At 38.6% G+C, this 20,646-nt stretch overlaps 1 protein-coding gene across 2 annotated transcripts in view; it reads right to left on the reverse strand.

The window, feature by feature from the left end:
• The window catches only part of MACO1 (macoilin 1), a 59,169-nt gene that overhangs the window by 36,125 nt on the left and 2,398 nt on the right, over positions 1-20,646 (reverse strand). For both annotated transcript variants that reach the window (XM_037135838.2, XM_037135837.2), the window contains 2 exons: positions 3,706-3,847; positions 2,835-2,961 (listed from right to left, as the gene is read on the reverse strand). In XM_037135838.2, coding sequence (XP_036991733.2) covers positions 2,835-2,961; positions 3,706-3,847 — 269 coding nt within the window. The remainder of the gene's footprint in view (positions 1-2,834; positions 2,962-3,705; positions 3,848-20,646) is intronic.

Here is a 20,646-nt window from a genome sequence, read left to right on the forward strand (position 1 = left end):
GAAAAGATGCTTAACTTCACTACTGATTAGAAGACACAAGTTCCATTTTAAAAATCAGTTTCCATTTTTTTAACCTATTGGCTAAGCAAAAATTTAAAAGACATGTAATAGTATAGGGAGGGCCTGAGCAAAGTTCCTTCTCAATAATTACATTGGCAATAATGTAAACTGAGACATACTTTTGAGAAGGCAATTTGGTAGTAAAATAAAGTTTAAAATACTTATACCTTTGACCTAGAAATTCCAATTCCAGAAATTTACCCTACAGAAATATAAAAGAGCCATGGGATAAATATATAAGAATATGCACTGTATTATTATTTGCTAAAGTAAAAATACAGAATTAATTTAAATGTCTATCAGTAGGAAACTGTTTAATTTTGGTTAATCTATATAATAACACATGATGCAGCTTTCAAAAGAATGAAAATTTGTATTAATACGAAGTGATACGTAAAAAAAATAAATTATTAGTCCTGGCTGGTATGGCTCACTGGACTGAATGCTGGCCTGCGAACTGAAAGACTGCCGGTTCAATTCCGGATCAGGGCACATGCCTGGGTTGTGTGCCAAGTCCCTGGTAGGGGGTGTGCAAAAGGTACCAATCCATGTATCTCTCTCACATAGCTGTTTCTCTCCCTCTCTTTCTCCCTCCCTTCTCCTCTCTCTAAAAGTAAGTAAATAAATAATTAAGAATGAGTTACAGCGTAAAGAAATGGTTTTGATATTTAAGTACTGTTCAATATTTATTCTCTTAACTACAAGCTCATGTACCTTCTGTAATTAAAAACAATTTCCCAGGGAGGAAAAAGCATCTCCCAACAGAACAAATAAAATGCAAATAGTGGAACACTATTCAATATCTGCAGACTAGGTCCATCTTTGTCAGGATGTGACTAACAATGGGGTATTTTACAAAGCTGGGCTACACAGGCTTGAGGTCCAGTAACTGTGGAAAGAGCTCCTCTGAGACTGTGTAAGGGAAGCAAGTTACGAAGGAGAGAATGGAAGGGAAAAAATTAGTCACCTGAAGGACTAACAGCTTTTTGTGAGAATTTAAATGTGAGAATTTAAAATTTTTAACAACTGGAAGAGAAATTAATCCCAAGTTATATAAACTGCACTCATATCTGTCAGGCCCAGTAAGGACATAGTCTGTTTTGTTTGTCTGCCGGAGCACTTATCATTCCTAATTAAAACATACTTCACAGCTTAGCTATTCCGACATATATTTCGGAGCCTAGGGCTAAAGAGAGGCAAGTATCATTTACGATCTTAGCTTCGTTGCTGCCCTGTGAGTCACCCACTGAACTCATTCCCAATAGGTTCTATTAATAGTTACATGAGTATTTTTTTCCTCAACTACTGAGACATTATTAAAGTAATTTAGGGAATGAGAATAGTTCATCAAAGTCACAGATTATCTGAGCTGGATGGCTCCCTTAAACATTATCTACATTACTCTACTTTCATATGACAAAGAATTTGAGACCTAGAGAGAATGATAACTGTAAATGGTAACTCGAAACTGAGACCCAAGACAAAGAAATACAAGTAAAAATTGGTGTACAGAAAAATCACTTTAGTTAAAGGAAAGTAGACTAAGAAGCCATCATGCTACCTTATAAATCAATCCTATATGAAAGAGTGGTAAAGATGGAGATGGAGAAAACCGCTCGTGGTAGATACTTTAAATAACAGCTGAGTTGCGTCTTCTACGTGGGCCAACATCACCCTCCTAGCACCTTTGAGAAGAGGGTGAATGTTGCTCCTGAGAGCTTTTATTAGTTGGCGCTCCCTAAGTGGTCAAAGTCCTACAGGTTGCAGCTGGGCCTAAGAATCAAGTTTCATGCAGTTTTGCAGTCAAGTTAATGATCTGGGAGCCAATTCTCACATCCTCACGTATCCCACATTCAATAGCTTTCACAGTGGAGGAAGCTGTCAAAACATCTTAGTTTGAAAGAGCAGTACAGCTCTAAGAAGAAGGGAGGTGACTATGTAACTCCATTCAAGTCAGAACATACCTGAAATTGTGAATTTTAGTTAAGAGAACCACTGAGAACTAGGGAGACCCAAATGGTGAAGCGCTTACAATTACACATGAAGAAACGCTGATGAAACCAGAGGTGTTTTGCCTACAGAAAAGAAGACTTGAGAGGATATGACAGCGTCTCTAACTCGAAAGAAATATTAACATGGATTGAGGTTACACTCCTGGGATGTGGCTCTAATGAGGCAGGCGGGGGAGGGGTCCAATGTTTGGCCTTCAGGGGATGGTCTGTAAGCTCCCTGAAATTTTAAGGAAAAGTTCCACACATTCCCATATACTTTTTCTGGGGAAAGCCTTTTTACATCTCCTAAGAGATCAGTGAGCCCCAAAATAGTCAAGACCTACTGGGTCAAAGGTGTAAAAAAAGTCACAAGAAAATTCTGGCTCAGTATGAGGAAGAAGTTCCTATTACAGCTGCCCCAAAACACAAGCAATGTGTTCCTTGTCACCATAGGTTTTCGGTCAGAGATTAACCACCACATGCAAGGGATGCTGTGGGGATTCTTGTACCAAGTAAGATCTCAACTAATTAAACTTTAAAAAATAATGATGAGACAGTAACAATCAAGATATCAAATCATAAAGGCTTAAACTCCTGACTCAATAATGAGAAAAAGATAAAATATATTTTAAAGACACAATTTATTATAGTCTATTAGGAAAAGATCATTTTAAAATGCCCGCATTAAACTCAACTCTAAATAATTTATTCAAAGATTAATCACCACATTTAAAGAGTCTGAATCTAAGACTTCTGTCCATCTGAGAAACCAGTAAGACTTACCTGTGTGCCATACGTACTGAACCCACACATACGTGCTAGCAGCAAAAAAAAGCCATTGTATGGGGATAAACAGCAGACATATTATATTTGATGTGAATGCTACACAAACAAAAAACACTGAGAAGGCCTAAAGGGAAAAACAAAACAAAAAACACATCTTAGAACTTATTACTTTCAAACAGAGAATAAAAGCATGTCAGACAAAATCTCTAAAACTTCCATGTAGTAACTACAGAGAAAATTATAACAGGAAACTTTAAACATTTAAAGTCAACCATATACAAATAGTGGTTAATTTAATATTAAAGAGAAATGCTATTTATGGCCTCAAAACATGAAGAATAACTGGACTAGAGCAAACTGAAGTCAGTTTGCAGTAAGTTCACCTGGACTCCACAGGTGGGTCATCTAAAGACTGGAATTTTAACACAGAAAAGGCTCCTCTCCTCACCATACATTCCTAGAGAGCCTAATTCTTAAAGGGTAGGCTTCTGGAGTACAGATGAGCCATACTAGTAATAAGAATCACGCTGATGTTAATATTTTAATAATGCAGCCTTCCTCTGGGAGCACCTCTGCCTATTACCAGTGGGTCAGGAGCTCCAAACTGTCCCTTCAAGGCATGGACTTGTTCTGGCCAAAGCACCAGGCCCAGGGGGAAGAGATACAGGTTTAAGATGTGGCTAAATAACGCAACAGAACCACAAGGTCAGTAGTTCTCAAAACACATGGTCTTGAGACCCCTGGGGGTCTCTGGGATCTCTGCAGCAAGTCTTCCAGGTCAAACTCTTTTCATAATAATACTAAGATGTTATCTGCCTTTTCCACACTCATTCACTCAGGAGCAAGGTTGATGCATTAACAAACGTACCAGTCCCTGGTATCTGAAGGAATCATAGACACTTCTGATGAAAAGCCAAAATGGCCACAGGTATTCAAATCTGAACTCCAGGACAAAGTCTGCCAGAAGGACAAGTGCCCACACGACCAGAAATTTCAGGTATAAAAACGTACTGCAAGACAGAAAAATAAAGAATTAATTCCGGGTCATTTGTGAAGAACTAGAAAGAGGAAAAACACATTGTTTTGCTTTAAAGAATCAAAAAAATACCTCCATATGCCACAAAAAACATGGAGATAAAGGACAAGAGGAGATGCCACCGTGGCCCAACTATATTTTAAAAGCTCTGGGGTTCATTCTGGGGCCCACCGCTATCAAAGTAAGATGGTGACCAAATATACTTAATTCCATTTAAGATGGAAAAAACTAAATCTCACCACTATTTTAAAATGTGCTAAGTCTCTGACTTCGAAATACTGCAACACTCTCAAGATGACAGCCTTCAAGCTGTTCTTCATTAGAAGAAAATGCCGCCGTGAAAAGGCTTCCAGTCTGCCGCTTCCCTACCCCGCACACCTGCCTGAAGTTTACCTTTCTTCACGTATATCCCTACATGCTTGAAGAGTCCTGTTTCCCTCCCGCCCCACCTTCTCCTCCTGCCTCTCTATATAATTTTCATCTGCATTAACCAAATTAAAAACAAATGACTTCCCAAAATAGCCAGAAACCAACTTAGGCAGCAGATGGGCTCCCTAAGGGCTGTGGGGGCACAGAAAATACACATTAAAGAAAAAAAACCCTAAAGCAACCCAGCCTTGTTCTATAAACGTGTGCTCCCGCTTCCCTCTGGACTTATGGTAGATAGAAACGCACTTTACCAAACCAGTCAGAACATACATCTAACCGCTGCAGAACTCAAAACAAGGTAAGGGAACGGATTTATAAAAACACTTTTTATGTAATCTAAAAGTCCATTCTTCTAGTTTTTTAACTGTATAATAGACAATAGAAGCCTTCAGATTCTACCTATGAATAACCCCCAAATGCCATGTCCTTAAACCTTATTGATTCTGAAGCAGGTTAAATTCAGTTTTCTTTAAAGGTTCCTTAAAATAGATGGGTTAGAAATAAAATTCACTTATACTTGGGCCAGAGCCTTGCATGGTGTTTTGCAATATGAATATTCCAATAATGATGTGATTAAATTAATTGTTTGTGCATATACCAGCAACAAAAAATCACGACTTTTAATAAATAATTTTGAAATAAAGTAAGGTACAAAAAGACTAATACCTGGGTTGGGGTAGGAAACAACAGAAACTGGATCCAGCACTGAGGACTCTTTCTGTGCCCTCTGAAGCCACACAGGAAAAGATGTCAAGAACAGACACATCCTGCCCTCAATGATACAGTATCACAATGATATACAGAATTTGCAGCTAGGGTCAATTTCCAGTACTAATCCTTGGTAGAACTTTTGGGGCTTGATAGTAAGTTTCAACTAAGAGGTTTACTGAAGAACAGAGGAAACTAAGGCAAACCAGAAGAACACAGGCTGGAATCCTAAATCCTACCTTTTAGTTTCATTTCACTAGAGTCACATTAGCCAGATAAAGACAGGGCCCTCATTCTCACTCATTAAATTCCACCATTAGTCCAGTGGAGAGCAAGGCAAATTTTATTGGAAGGAACTGAATCACACAGGTGTTGGGAACCGCCCTGCCTGGTTTCAGAAACTGTAACCCCGAGTGGCTAAGGCTGAGTAAAAAGAGTTTGGGACCCTAAGCCAATAAGGAGACAAAGTTTATTTCCCTGGCAGGAGTGCCATACTGCCCCCTTTTACTTCACCCTGCTTGGCCCCAAGTAGATGACTGGTTAGCCAATGACTGGTAAGATTTCTCAAGGGAGGAACGCTTTAAGACAGGCACAGTCACAAAGGGGCCTTCAGGGAAAGATTTGGCGGGCTATAGAAAAAGAGAGTGATGGACCCTCGATCCTCGGCTTTGACATAGCCTGAGTCCTCATTCTGTCTGTGAGAAGTCTCCTAATCTCTTGGCTGCCTTACTTTCCCTGCCTGACTCAAGCCTGAAACAAGGATAAAGGGTGGTGCAGCCCTGTGTTGGAAAGGGCAGGTTCCCTGGGGCAATCAGGCCTAAGAAAGAATGCACAAAATCCTGTGAAACCTGCTTTGCTAAGAATGTCCTCAGTTTTCTGATAAGGGTCCAAGCAGGAAACAAGTTTGTTTCCCAAACTTTTATAACCCTTTAGCTAACTAACCCTGACTCAGAATAAGCCCTCATAGTTCTTTGTATGTTATCTATTGTTTGATCCTTACTGCTTGACAATGACTGATGAGCTTTACCTGTATTCCTGTGCAAAATGGACCCAATAAAAGCCCATTGAGAAAAAGGCTCCTGACCCTTCTCCCGACCACCTTTCCTCCCCAAATAGATCATGTCTTGGTAGACTTACTCTCATCCGTGGTGGATGGGGGGAGCTCTGCAGGCAGAGCACCCCCCACATACACACAGGCATTTGGGAGCACAAATAAAGTTTGGAACTAGATTGCCAAGCTGCTTGGCTTTAAAACTAAAAAAACATTTTCCTTGTTTCTAGAATTGTTTCTAGATTTTAAAGAATAAATAATAGCTCCTCACCCACGTTTCTAAGGCATTTAAGAAATGGCATTTACTTTTCTAATGAATTCTTTTTCCCATGGGACTGCCTCTGGAATGTAGCTGTACCTCATTTCTCCAGTCATACCATTCTGCAGATGGAGACGGTAGAGTACTATCAACTGTTCTGTGACCCGGTGCTCCCGAGGCACGGCTGGATCCCAGTCTAACCGGCAACATTCCGTATCACTGTTCAGACAGTATTACCCACAGAATGGCAGTCTGTACTCAAGCATTTCAGTCTAGGCCAATGCAAAAAAGATTATCTTTGTTACAGTGACTCTTCTTTTTCTTTTTTTTTTTTAAGCTGTACTGATTTATTTTTTATTTGATTTTTTTAGAGAGAGAAAAATGGGGAGAAAGAGAGAGGAAAAAAATGGATTTTTGTTCCACTTATTATGCATTCATTGGTTGATTCTTGTATGTGCCCTGATAGGGGGTTGAATCTGCACCCTTGCCCTATCGCGATGACGCTCTAACCCACTGAGCCCCACTGCCAGGGCGTGACTACTCTTTTCCAATTCTGTAACTAACTTCAAGGGGGTTCCCCTTTACCTATTTCATACTTTTTCAAACTACTGCTCTCATACCTCTGATGTTCCTTGACATCCAGTTCTTACTGAGTCACTGTTTAGAAGCACAGATATCTAAGGAAACGCGATTTTTCATAAACATGTGCCACACTGCTGGCTTTCCTCAGGCCCCTCAGGTAGGCCTGCATCCGAAATCAAGATGCAAGCTAATTAACAAAGACGATTTGACTCTAGGACGAGTCTTGAACTCTATTAATTCTGTCTTATAGGGTTTTAAAAAGCTTTATGACAATTGCCTAATTCAGTATTCTTTTAGTCCTCTTTATCAGTAAATTTTTGTCATCCTTCGATAGGTTAAGGTACAGAAGTTAAAAGACAACCTAAAATAACTGCTTATCACTGTAGAAATCCTGATTCCTTTCTTCAAATATACTGAAGGTCATATGATTTTGTGAAATCCCAAGAAATGACATCCTAAAAGGGGGAAAAAGTAGATGGGTTTTTAAGCCATTATAGCATTCCAAAATGTTCCTTTTAAGCCAGGGAGAAAATATGATTAAATATAAAATATTTTATACATACAGTTCACAATATGACAGGCTAACCTGATGTTACTTTACTTCTCTGATCCAAATAAATTTACTAAGAACTATAAAATATTTCAAACAAAACCTTAACAGCATAACTGCAACAAAGATACTTTTCATAATGATATATGAAACAAGGGCAGACCAGTAATGTCTTCTGATGGTCTTATAAGCTTCTATTCTGGGTTCCAGTGAAATAAAGAGACGAGACATGTACAATTAACAGGCTTTATGGTGGTTACTCTTTCAAAGTGGACATTAACTATACATTTCCTTCCCCCCATTCTATTCCTACCTTTGCCATTTACAACCAGTTTTTTACCTGAATCTATTTAGTAGTACCCTCTATCTATAGATTAATGATCTATGAATAATGAAAAGTAGTATTAAACATTCTTCTTTTTCCAAGTAAAGTACACTGTTCTCTCTAGTATCTCTAGCTGCTTGTCACTTAGATCATTTTGTGGAGTCCACATAATTATCACGAGGTGGCCATCAATCCTCAGTAAGTGACCTTTCCTCAAGGCAGACTAATGATCATTTAGTTCACTTGGTCCTCACCACAGAAATAACTCTGTGGAATATTTCACCGGCTGTGCTAGTGGCCATCTATCTCAATCCCCAGCTTTTCTGTCATCTCTGTAATAGTAACAGTGAATTGCTTTTAGCTTTCTGTAGGTAGCTACCATACTTGCACCAAACTGCTTTGTCTTCTCTGTTACTAACTGCTTCTCCCTATTGGCCCTGGCCGATGTGGCTCAGTTGGTTGGAATGCTGTCCCGGAACCAAAAGGTTGGGTGCTTGATTCCTGGTCAGGGCACATACCTAGATTGTGGGTCCAAGCCCCAATCTGGGTGTGTATAGAAGACAACCAATCAATGTTTCTCTCTCACATTGATGTTTCTCTCTCCCTTCCTCTCTCTCTAAAAGCAATTTTAAAAAGTCCTTGGGTGAGAATAAAAAAATTAAAAAGAAATATTGCTCCCTGTTGGACATCACCTCTAGAATATTCATCCAGCCTCTTATCCAATTGGTATTGCTTCTAAAGTCTTATCATGTGTGATTATAGTTGTGCTGCACAAAGTGTGGTCCACGGACCAGCAGCATGAGCATCACGTATAAGCTTTTTAGAAAAGCGGCGTTTCGGGGCCCACACCAAGCTTGTTTAATCTAAGCCAGTATTTTAGCCAGACTCCCTAGGCCATTTGTGCATACATTAAAAATTGAGAAGTACTGGTCTACAGTATAAACTTTCATTTATACTGACTTTTATACAAACTTCTCATTGTCATGGAGCTTCCACTGAATTCCAAAATGTCTCAGAAAGAAAACAATGATCTACTCAGATAATCAGTACTGATCTCCAAACTGTTAGGTGTACCTCCCTCAACTGGGAATACCTAAATTGTCTAGGGTTAATTCTTCCATTTTTCTACATTTCTTTCTGAGGCGTAGACAAAATCCCTACCTAAGTACAATTTAAACTACGTGAGGTACACTTCCATTACTACTCATCCTTCAGCACACAGCATAAATATCACTTGCTCAACAAAGCACTCCCTGACCCGAAGTAAAGAGTTACCCCATTACATGCTTACCTAGCACGCTGTGCCATAAGAGTAGTCAAAATTCTAATTAACAGTCTGTGTGAGTAACTGTTTAATGTAGGGTCCTGCCCACATTGCTCCCTGCTTTATCCTCAGTGCCCAGCACAGGACCTTGCATACTGCAGACACTGGACAAATGCCCTGCAGTGCACGAGAGTGGCCAGGGTCACAGTAAGGCTTTTGTCAAAGTACACTTACACGGAAGGCAGAGGGAATTCACAGGTGACTGGGAAGGGTGCCTAACAAAGCAACATCAACAAAGATAACAAACGCAGCTTCTGTCTGAAGGATTATCAAGCACATGCTCCCAATGTGTTCTGACTATTCCTCTTGAGGGAGAAACGACTCCCAGCAGCCTTGCTCTGGATGCCAAACTGTCACTCCACTGGCCCACCCGCCACTGGCTCTGACTGCAGGAGGGGTTCTCCAAGGGTCTTCCGTTAAGCCTGACATTAAAGAAATCTGGTAAAATGTAAAACCACATCTCTCTTCTCATGGATTTATTACTGTTATTTTTATAAGAACTACTAATTGTTCTGTTTTTCTCTTAATGTCTAACACCGTAAAGTGGTGGCGCACAGAAAGTTGTGCGTGAGCCTCAAGATAAAACGGACTAAAACCAGTGCTGCACTCTGCAACCACGTCCTTGTGTACGACCCAGACAAGGGCAGCCCGGGGGACCCAAGCTATTCCCCGTTTCTCTTCTCTATTCTGAGCCCCCAGCAGGTTGCAAAGAGAACCTTCCCACAGTCGACACACATACACGTACGCAAACTCAGACATAAACACACAGCCACTGCAATGACAAATCTAACACTGTGCGATATGCCCAATTTAAAAGGGAAAAATAAACCTGAAAATTTAAAAAAACAAAAAATAAACCTAGAATGAAAATCACTGAGAAAGGTTTTAAGAATCGTGTGGTACAGAACAGTGGAACCTTGGTTTTCTAATTTAATTTGTTCCCCAAAACTGTTCAAGAAGCGATTTGTTCAAAAACTGAATCTCCTGTCACCTGAGAGACACGTGACTGGTCCCACAGCTATCAGCACGAAAGTGCTGTCGGGTAGAGAATGGAGACCTGAAACTTTGTTAGAAAACAGAAACTTTTTTTTGTGAACACTTGGTCAAGAACTGAATTGTTCAAGAACCAAGAGGCTTGAGAAACCGAGGTTTGACTGTAATTTTATAAAAGATTATATAGACTACAGGAATATCAAGGACAGGTGTTGTAACATAATTTAACCGGATAATTTAGAATTTTTTAATTTCTGCTTCAAAAACACTTCAACAGTGTGAATTCTACAGGGTTTGGGGTGGAGAGGGGTTAAGAAGCATATCAGGAAAAACAACCCACAGGACCTAAAAAAACTGTTAATGCTGAATAAACATTAGCAATTCATTTCATAAGCAAAAGAACTATTACGCTTCACATCTTTAATACCTAACCACCACACCTTCATTTATATCGCACTTGTAACTTTTTAAAATGCTTTCATATTATCTCATTTTATCCTTACAAATGTGAAATAGGCAGGGTAGTCGTTACCATTTTATAGGACAGAAACCTGAGAAACAGGGAACTGGCGGGCTGAAGGGCACTACTGAAAGAACACAGAAATGGGACTTAGGAGACCACAGAGAACAGAGTGAATTCTATATAAAATGCCACGTTGCTACCAAAAAAAATTGGAGGTAAACAAATGGACAAGAGTTTAAGTGAGGATAAATGCCAAGAAACTTTTATGTAAAAAAGAATTCCATTTTTGCAATAAATACATGTTTGCTTGCAGAGAAAAAAAGGAACTATACTTACAAATTATATAACAGTGATTGCCCCAAAGTAGGAGTGCTAAGGTCTTTTACATTACACTTATACAGTCATATTGCTTTTTTTTATTAACAAGCATGTGTTACTCTTATTTTTTAACTCTTCATTTTGAAGTAATTTTAGACTTAGAGAAAAGTTGTGTAAATAGTACAAAGAATTCCCTTCTATCTTTCACCCAGATTTTACAAGTGATAAAACTATTTTATCAAGTTTCTCCTCTTATTCTGTCCCTATATATGTATATATATTATTTTTTCTCAACTATTTGAAAATAATTGTAGACAACATGGTTCTTTACTCCTAAATTTCATGAAAACAAGGATAGTCTCTTACAACCACAGCACAATTATTCATTGCAGTAGTACTGAGTTGGCCAAAAAGTTTGCTCGGTTCTTCTGTAAGATGGCTTTAGTGGTAACCCTTAGTTGTCTTTAATGTCACTTGAAACAATTTTGTTAGACTGTATTGTGACAGCTGTCGTAATTAGTATGCATTAAAAAAAAACTCTTACCAAAACTGATGAATTTTTGTATAGTTGTTTTAATACTGAAGATGGAAGAAAATAAGCAACACTTTTGGCATATTATGCTTTATTATTTCGAGAGAAGTAAAAACACAACTGAAATACAAAAAAAAGATTTGTGCAGTGTGTAGAGAAGATACTGTGATTCACTGAACATGTCAAAAGAGATTTGTGAAGTTTCATGCTGGAGATTTCTCATTGGACTATGCTCCATGGTCAGGTAGACCAATTGAAGTTGATAGTGATCAAATAGACACATTAATTGAGAACAATCAACATTATACCACACATGAGACAGCCGACATACTCAAAATATCCAAATCAACAAAGTTATTGATGAAAATAAAAAATGTGTCTTTTATTTTATGGAAAAAAACCATATAGACTTCTTGGCCAACCCAATACTATTATGTGATCTACAGACCTTATTCAAATTTCAGTAATTATCTCACTAATGTCCTTTATATTGATAGGCAGGTAGGTAGGAAGACAGACACAGCTTTGTACAAGACACTCTTGGTACCCGTTGCTTCACCTGGAAAACAAAGATAATGACCTTTCCCTACATGTAGTGGTGAGTTCAAGAGGATCATGTAAGTTATTGCACATTAACACCATTCAGAAAGGATGGAACTAGAGACTTCCACCAAGATGGAGGCATAGGTGGGAACACTATACCTTCTCGCACAACCAAGTTTAAAAACAAGGTTTTAGCAACAAAAACGCAGCCAAACCACAGAAAAATGAACTATACGGAAGTCTGGCAACAACAAACCCTTCAACCAAACTGGTAAGAAGGGCAGAGCCAGCAGCAGAGCAGGGTCGGGCAGGAAAGATCCACCAGACCGACCCAGGCAAGTGACCCAGGTGCGTGGGCAGCCGTGGGGGGATCCCAGGTGTGGAGTAGCGGGCAGACCCACTGAGGGCACAAGGTGGTGAACCCACTGAGGGTTGACCTTGGTCATGCATTCTCGCACAGATAAACTGGTGAGGGTGAGGGAGCGAGCAGTGAGATGGACTGCGCAGGCCCCAGCGGTAGGAAGCGGCAGAGGGGACTGCCATTGTCCCTCTCTGACCCCGCCCCCACAAACAACTTCACAAACCAGCGACCTGGGTGGCCCTGCCCTGGTAAACAACTAAGGCTCCGCTCCTTCTACATAACAGGCACAAACAGATCAAAACTTGGCTCAAGAACAACTCAGAGCCCCAGAGCCGATAAATCTAAGCCATGAAGAAATAGCCAAACTTTCAGATGCACAGTTCAAAACACTGGTGATCAGGATGCTCACAGAACTGGTTGATTTTAGCCACAAATTAGAGAAACAAATGAAGGCTACACTAAATGAAATGAAGGAAAATGCACAGGGAACCAATAGTGATGGAAAGAAAACTGGGGCTAAAATCAAGGGAGTGGACCAGAAGGAAGAAAGAAACAACCAAACAGAAAAGAATGAAGAAACAAGAATTCAGAAAAATGAGGAGAGGCTTAGGAACCTTCAGGACATCTTTAAATGTTCCAACATCTGAATTATAGGGATACCAGAAGGAGAAAGGTATAGCCACGAGTGGAAAACTTATTTGAACAAATAATAAAGGAGAATTTCCCCAATCTGGCAAAGGAAATAGACTTCCAGGAAATCCAGGAAGCTCAGAGAGTCCCAAAGAAGTTGGACCCAAGGAGGAACACACCAAGGCACATCATCATTACATTAGCCAAGATTAAAATGAAGGAGAGAATCCTAGAAGCAGCAAGAGATAAGGGGATAGTCACCTACAAAGAAGTTTCCATCAGACTGTTGGCTGATTTCTCAAAAGAGACCTTACAGGCAAGAAGGGGCTGGAAAGAAGTATTCCAAGTCATGAAATCCAAAGACCTACATCCAATATTGATCTATCCAGCAAAGCTTTCATTTAGAATGGAAGGGCAGATAAAGTGCTTCCCAGATAAGGTCAAGTTAAAGGAGTTCATCATCACCAAGCCCTTATTATATGAAATGTTAAAGGGACTTATCTAAGAAGAAGAAGATTTAAAAAAATGAACAGTGAAAGGACAGCAAACTCACAGTTATTAACAACCACACCTAAAATAAAAGCAATCTAAGAGGACAGCTAGATCAGGAGCAGAACCATAGAAATGAAGATCACATGGAGGGTTAGCAACAGGGGAGTGGGAGAAGGAGAAGGGGGGAGAAGGTACAGAAAATAAGTAGCATAGACAGTAGATAGAAAATAGATAGGGGGAGGGCAAGAATAGTAGGGGAAATATAGAACCTAAAGAACTTGAGACACGTGGTCATAAACTAGAGGGGGGAATGGTGGGAGAGGGGTGTGCAGGGTGGAGGGGAATGAAGGGGGGGAATAGAACAACTGTAATGGCATAATCAATAAATATCTTTTAAAAAAAGAAAGGATGGAACTACACAAGACAATAAAACAGACAGAGGACAGACTTTGGGGTTGGACAGAGGTGGTTCTCTATCAAAGTAACTAAACCTCCAACAACTTCAGTTTTCTCACTGTGAAACCAAAGCTAAAACACTTATATCCTTACTGGAATTAAATAAGAAAATGAAGATAAAAATATTTCAGAAATAGCAGAAACAAAAAATAACTTTTTAAGCAATTTGCCTGTGTCAAGCACTATGCTAAATATTTTGTGTGACTTATCTCACTTATTCTTATAATAATCCTATAAAGTACATGATATATTTACTATCCTCATTTTACAGTTAAGAAAACTAAGGGTTAAAGCAGATAAATGAACTTGAGTTCAGGAACATTATTTGAACCCAAATTTATATGAATTTAAAGCCATATGATGATCCATCACACTGGAGTTTCTTTTTTTTTTTTAATATTTTATTTATTTATCTTTAGAGGGGAAGGGAAGGAGAGGGGGAGAGAAACATCAATGTATGGTTGCCTTTCATGCGTCCCCTGCTGGGAACTGGCCTGCAGGGAACTGGTCTGCATCCCAGGCATGTGCCCTGACTTGGAATCGAACCGCGATTGTCTGGTTCGCAGGCCTGTGCTCAATCCACTGAGCTACACCAGCCAGGGCCACACACTGGAGTTTCTCACCTCACATTTGATACTCAATAAATATTACTTTCCTTCTTTATATCTCTTCCTTCATGCATATTCAAGTTACACAATTCTTTAATTCGCCAATAGAACCAAATTTTTAAAAAATAAGCAGATGCACTTTATGAGAGAATAAACCTGTATCTTAATTCTTAAATTATAAATTTGTAAACAGACGATGAAGGTCTGCAGAAAAAAATTTCCAAATCAAGTGTTCTTTACAGAAATAATATAACAGCACAAAAGATGGCACAACTGAAAACAGCTTTCCAACAATATTCACAGTCCCAGAATGGTCACTGTAATAAACATGTAATTTAAAAATAAAAAGACAACTCATTTCTTTAAATAGTCAGAAATACAATGAACCATGAGTTAGTTACACCTTGTCAAGCTTAGAAAAAGACAAGAAAATACTACTTATTACATCTGAGAAGGAAGACTCCAGCCCTGTATTTCTCTCACCTAAGGCCGGATTTATTTATATGACCATGAACATGGTACTCATTCTCACTTGAGTTCAAGTGTCCTTGCTATACATGACAGGCTAAGTACTGACTTCAGTACTGAGCAGCTTATTTGGTTTTAAAAAATACTTTGAAAATGAACATGCCCTGGCCAGCTAGCTAGCTCAGTTGGTTAGAGCATCATCCCAATATGCCAAGGTTGTCTGTTGATCTCCAGTCAGGGCACATAGAAGGCTCAACCAACGATTATGTAAATAAGTGGAACAACAAATCAATGTTTCTCTCCGCCTCCCTCTCAAATCAGTAAGTAAAAAATTTTTGCCCTGGATAGTGTAGCTCAGTGGATTGAGTGCAGGCTGTGAACCAAAAGGTTGCTGGTCGGATTCCTACATGTCTGGGGTGCAGGCCAGGTCCCCAGTTGGGGGTGTGCAAGAGGCAACTGATCCATCCATCAAAGATTCTCTCCCTCTCTTTTTCCCTCCCTTCCCCTTTCTCAAATAAATAAAATCTTTAAAAATTTTTTGAAGAAAATGAGCAAAGTAATAATACAATTTAAAAACTGAGCAAGGCACTAATTAAGAGATATACAGTTCAAGAGAATTAGTGAGATGCAAACAAAAACAGAATGAGATTTTTCTAGCCACCTTCCCTGTGCTGGATAGGAAACAGATCCCAAATAGCTCAAATGAATAGGTGGTATCTATGGATACAGGTAAAGTGGGCTATTGCACCATTTCAATCCACTACTAAATGTAAAACCTCTAAAAAAATAAAAGGCAACAAAGGAGACAGGGTGAAGATAAATCACTTTTGATCACAGTCTCATGACTCAATGTGAATACATCGTCCTTAACAGCAGCACAGGAAAAAAAATACAAAGGAACAGAGGCCAATGCTATGAAAGGGTTTCAGAGTCTGGAGATGACAGGCATCTTAGAAGGCTGATGAGCTGAGGTCAATCTGATGTCAGTTAGGTAAATGCCAAAGTAAAGATGTAACGCTTTAACATATATCCTCTAACAGTTGGTTAAATCTTTGGAAGTTTCAATGACCAGGATGCATGTGCCTAAAGATAAGACACCTTAGAGAAATCATCACTCCTTAGGTATTTGAAGAATCCATGATGGGGAAAAAAAGTCTAGCAAAGAATTTGTGTTTCTACCATTGGTATGCTCCATTACATTAATGCAGCTTGTTGAACCTACTTTTCTTCTGGGCCTACTTCCTGAAAATGTTCCAAGTAAAAACTAAGTACACCCAAATCTAGCGAGCCTAGAGAGTAAAGTAATCAATATATTTGAAGTGTACACTAAATTTCATCAAGAAAAGTAGCCCAATTATAGTATTTCACTTTGAGTTCTTAACTACATTGGTAAAATCTCTTTCTGACCCTCCAGTACAAGTTATATCTTATTACATGCCTTTAAGTATCACCTGGATGGTAGCCTAGAAAATGACGTGAAACAAAACAAAACATACTTATAAAACCCCAAAGGGTTAATATCAGTAGGGAGATCTGGGAGAAATGTACAAAGAAAAAACTCTGAAAATATAAGTACTTATAGAATATGAATTGGGTCCACCATACACAGACCTATAATAAGAGTGAAAAAATAAGCTGTTAAGTCTACCATTAAAATCAATCTCCAAATCTAGTGAGGTTCAAGAAAGCCCTTAAGGAATCAATATGAAGAGAAAGGAAAGTATCATGGATAAAACAGGAAGCTTTTAAGCAAATAATCCAAAATAGATCATGTTCCCTCCTTTCCCAACTTCAACTGGTAGCAGCAACTTAAAAGGAATTTTTAAAACATCTAATGAAACTAAATGCCAAGAGTGCTCAGAATCATAAATGAAAGTTAGAGGAAAGCACTTTTTTTTCTAAATCTTCACCCATGGACATTTTAAAATTTTTACTGCTTTTAGATAGAGGAAAGGAGAGAGAAACATCAATGTGAGAAAGAAGCATTGGCTGGTGGCCTCCCGGACTGGCCTGGACTGAGCAATGTACACACTTGGGCTGGGGATGGAACCTGCAACCTAGGCGCTGTGCCCCAACCAGGAATCAGACCCAAAACTTTTTGCTTCCGGGATGACCCTCCAACCAACTGAGCCACAATGGCCCAGGCAGAGAGTATCAATACTTTAAAAATTTTTTTTAACATAGTATACTACTAGTAAAAATTAAAGTCAAAATTCTAGTATGGCAGGTTTTTTTTAAATGTATTTAACCAAAACTACAAATAAAAGGGTTTAGCTAAACACCTCACTGGAAAGGTTAGTGAAACATTTCAATTCTCCACTGTATCAATACCCCTCTAAAACAATACTGAATTTACCACTTTTAAGTCAGGTCCAGCACTGCTGAAGTTAAAGCCTACCAAGACCATCAAAAGGTAGGCTTTGAGGTTGCAACATTAGTATCTGGGATTTCAGTTGCAGAACACGTGTCAAATCAAGGCAGCCAAGGGTCATGTCAGCCTCCAGTGGCTTTAATAAGCATACCCCAAAGGAGCCTAATAGGCTTAGGAAACAACATTCAGGAGGCAGAAAAAGCAGTAGACAGACATTTGTGGAGACCAGATCATTCAGAGAAGGGTTGAAAAAGGACATTAGGAAGCTAAAAAGGATGCAAACTTTGACCATTTAAAAAGTTAAAGGCCCAGAAACTGTTGTCTGAAACAAAAATGGGAAAAGGTATGATATATTCAGGGGTCCGGCACAAATAACACCCCTATTTTATTACAAAATCATGAGCATGTCATTCTGTAACATAACAATATCACACTCAAGCACACCATATGATGTTTTAGGTGAAATGTTCAAATTAAAACTATAAATTATCACACCCATATTATTATCCTACCAACCACACTCAAGCAGGCCTTACTTAATTCTGCCAGACCCTGTATATACATTTGTCAGCCAGCAAAGTCCTGAGTCCTCAGTCATAGTTTTAAGGCATTAAGCCAAAAAAAAAAAAAAAAGTAAGAGACATGTCAAGTATTGCCCTACCTCAGCTTCAGGAAACATAATACACACAGAACCACACTCGGTGACAGAGCATTCATAAATTCACAAGTGAAGAAGTGCTTTCTTCAACCATCAGTAACAAAGATATAAAATAGTGTCCTGAAGCTTAAAACACATGCCTTACGTAAAATGCTTACTTTTACTTACGTAAGTAACAATTTTAACTGCAAAGACTTTAAACAATAATGTGTCTACCTCTGTCTTCCACCTACCACACTTTTATCTCTTCATCTTCCTATTAGAAGTCAGGAATTTCAGGGGGAAGGGAGTGAGGATACGGCAAGGTGAAAGGTTGGTGAATCCACAGAATCCCCTTAAGGCTTGTAAAATCTACACAGCACCCCAGCTCCACTTCTCCTGCAGAATCACTGCACGTAACTGGATATGACTATTGGAAGTGTCTGGCCCACGAGTGAAGGCAGACCCAGGGAGAGGCTCACTGCCATAAAACCCAATATGTAACATTAAGTAGAATTATTCATTTTACATTCCCTTTTAAATAACTATTGTTTGTAACTTGCAAAATACTTTCACATCTATCTCATTTGAGTTAGAAAATATTCCCTCTCTTAGAGTCTACTTCACCATAAACTAGCACAGGGCAGCATACAGCTGTTAATGTATCAGGCTAACCGCTAAAATAGCAAACTAATATTTAATTCAACACAAATATTTTTATTTGAACAGAACTCAAAGTTCTTTAGAACCTCAAAACCACTGCACAAATTTAAGAGGGAATTACTATGACCTGCTGGACTGTAAACTCCCTGAGGGCAAGGAATGGTCTATCATATCTTCTACCCTGCGTAATTTCCTGAACAACACAGGTTCTTAAAACAGTAGAATAGATTAGCTTATACTCATTTATCAATTCACTCAACATTTATTGAAGAATGAATTCCTACTGTGTCAGGCTCTGTGCTGGCTCAGATTTTTTTTTAAATGACATTGAATTTTAGCCCTTAATTATATAAAAGAAAATGATCACCATTCCTGTTTCCTTTCTCTCATTCTTGATTATTAACTTGACTGGAATGACATAGTCCTAACAAGTCAATTTTCAAATGATAGGCATATATATATAAATGTAGCTCATGTTAAAATAATGTCTAAAATCTATTTTCCTTCTACCATGCCCCTGAAACAAAATTCTATCGCAACCATTCTACTGGCAGTAATAATGTCATTTGACAATCACCTTGGTCACAGTTGTCGGATTACAGCCCATGATTAAAAGCATTATCAGCAACAGAATTTCTTTCAACAAGACCAAGCAGCAACTGAACTTGTTTTGACTATTCAACTTTTGTTGACAGTTGAATCAAATCTTACAGTCTTTCCTTCCTCCTTAAAGGAAAAGTCCAACACGTGAAACCATGGCAAATAATATTTCTATAGCATGCTAGAATCTGAAGAGTTTCACAAACTGTACATATCTCCTGTAGTCCTCAAAACTCACTGAACAGATGAGAAAACTGGGGATCAAAGCTGGGGTTCCCTGCCTGTTCAAAGTGGGATTTTAAGAATGAACCTAGGTCTACTGATGTCAGCAGCCCAGTGCTTTCTTCACCACAGCTGCCTCTTTGCTATACCAAGGCTCAGAAAGTTGTACGGACTGAAAACATAAAAAGAAGTCCATGAAAAGATATGCTGTAAAAGTGGACAAAGTAGTTCTCAAAATTGTCAACAGAGCCTCAGGGGGGCACAAAAAAGAAGAAAGCTCCCTATTTAAGAAGACCAAAATTGGCTAGATGTTGAGAAACAAAATAGGCAATAGATGGTATGAAAAAGTTTAGGATAGAGTTAAATTTGGTGATCAACGGAAATGTGATATCCACACAAGCTCAAACATCAATTTATAACTAGCCCATACATTATGTTTGCTTTAGAAATAATTCAAAATTTTTTCTTTTTTTCTTGTTGACACTATTACAGATGTCCCCATTCCTGCGCTGTCCAGACCCCTTCTAACTCTCTTCTTAAAAATAGAATTGGAAAAAACAAATCTATGATCCCGTTCTTCAGTCCAATATTCCATAATATAAACTAGGAAACAGATAGCTGAAATACTAATTTGATATATGATGTAAAAATATATTTAGGTCTTTCTTAGCAATTAACTTAAACAATGCCAAACAGATTTGAGAGCTGAAGCACTGTTTGTTTCTTAAAATTTTACACATGAAAATTCTAATTCACTTGCACAAGGTATTTACTATTAATCTTTAATGTAAGAATTCAAATTGCAAACAATGACCAGTAAAATAATCTTCTTTAGAGAATGAATTCACTTCTTCACATTGACTCATACTGACTGAGTGGTTACAACGGGGCCGGTACTAAACTGGGCATGTTTATCCAAATAGGAAGAGAAGGTGAAATATAACAGAGGACGTGTAAACAATGCAGGACCGCCAATCTTGCTATAAACAGAGGGACATCATCACATATTACTGTAAATAGCAGCCAATCAAATGCCACAGATGTCCTTTGTCTACCAACTCTGTTGTATACACTTTTTTCTATTCTTTTATCACTACTAATATTTAGTTGTTCAAATCTTTTTCAATAGCCAGGGGAAAAAAGCCATTTTGTTATTCAAGAGTTAGAGTTAGTGTGTAACTTGAAGAG

The sequence above is a fragment of the Artibeus jamaicensis genome, unplaced genomic scaffold (assembly GCF_021234435.1).
Source record: "Artibeus jamaicensis isolate MK-2021 breed Jamaican fruit bat unplaced genomic scaffold, CSHL_Jam_final scaffold_847, whole genome shotgun sequence".
NCBI lineage: Eukaryota > Metazoa > Chordata > Mammalia > Chiroptera > Phyllostomidae > Artibeus > Artibeus jamaicensis.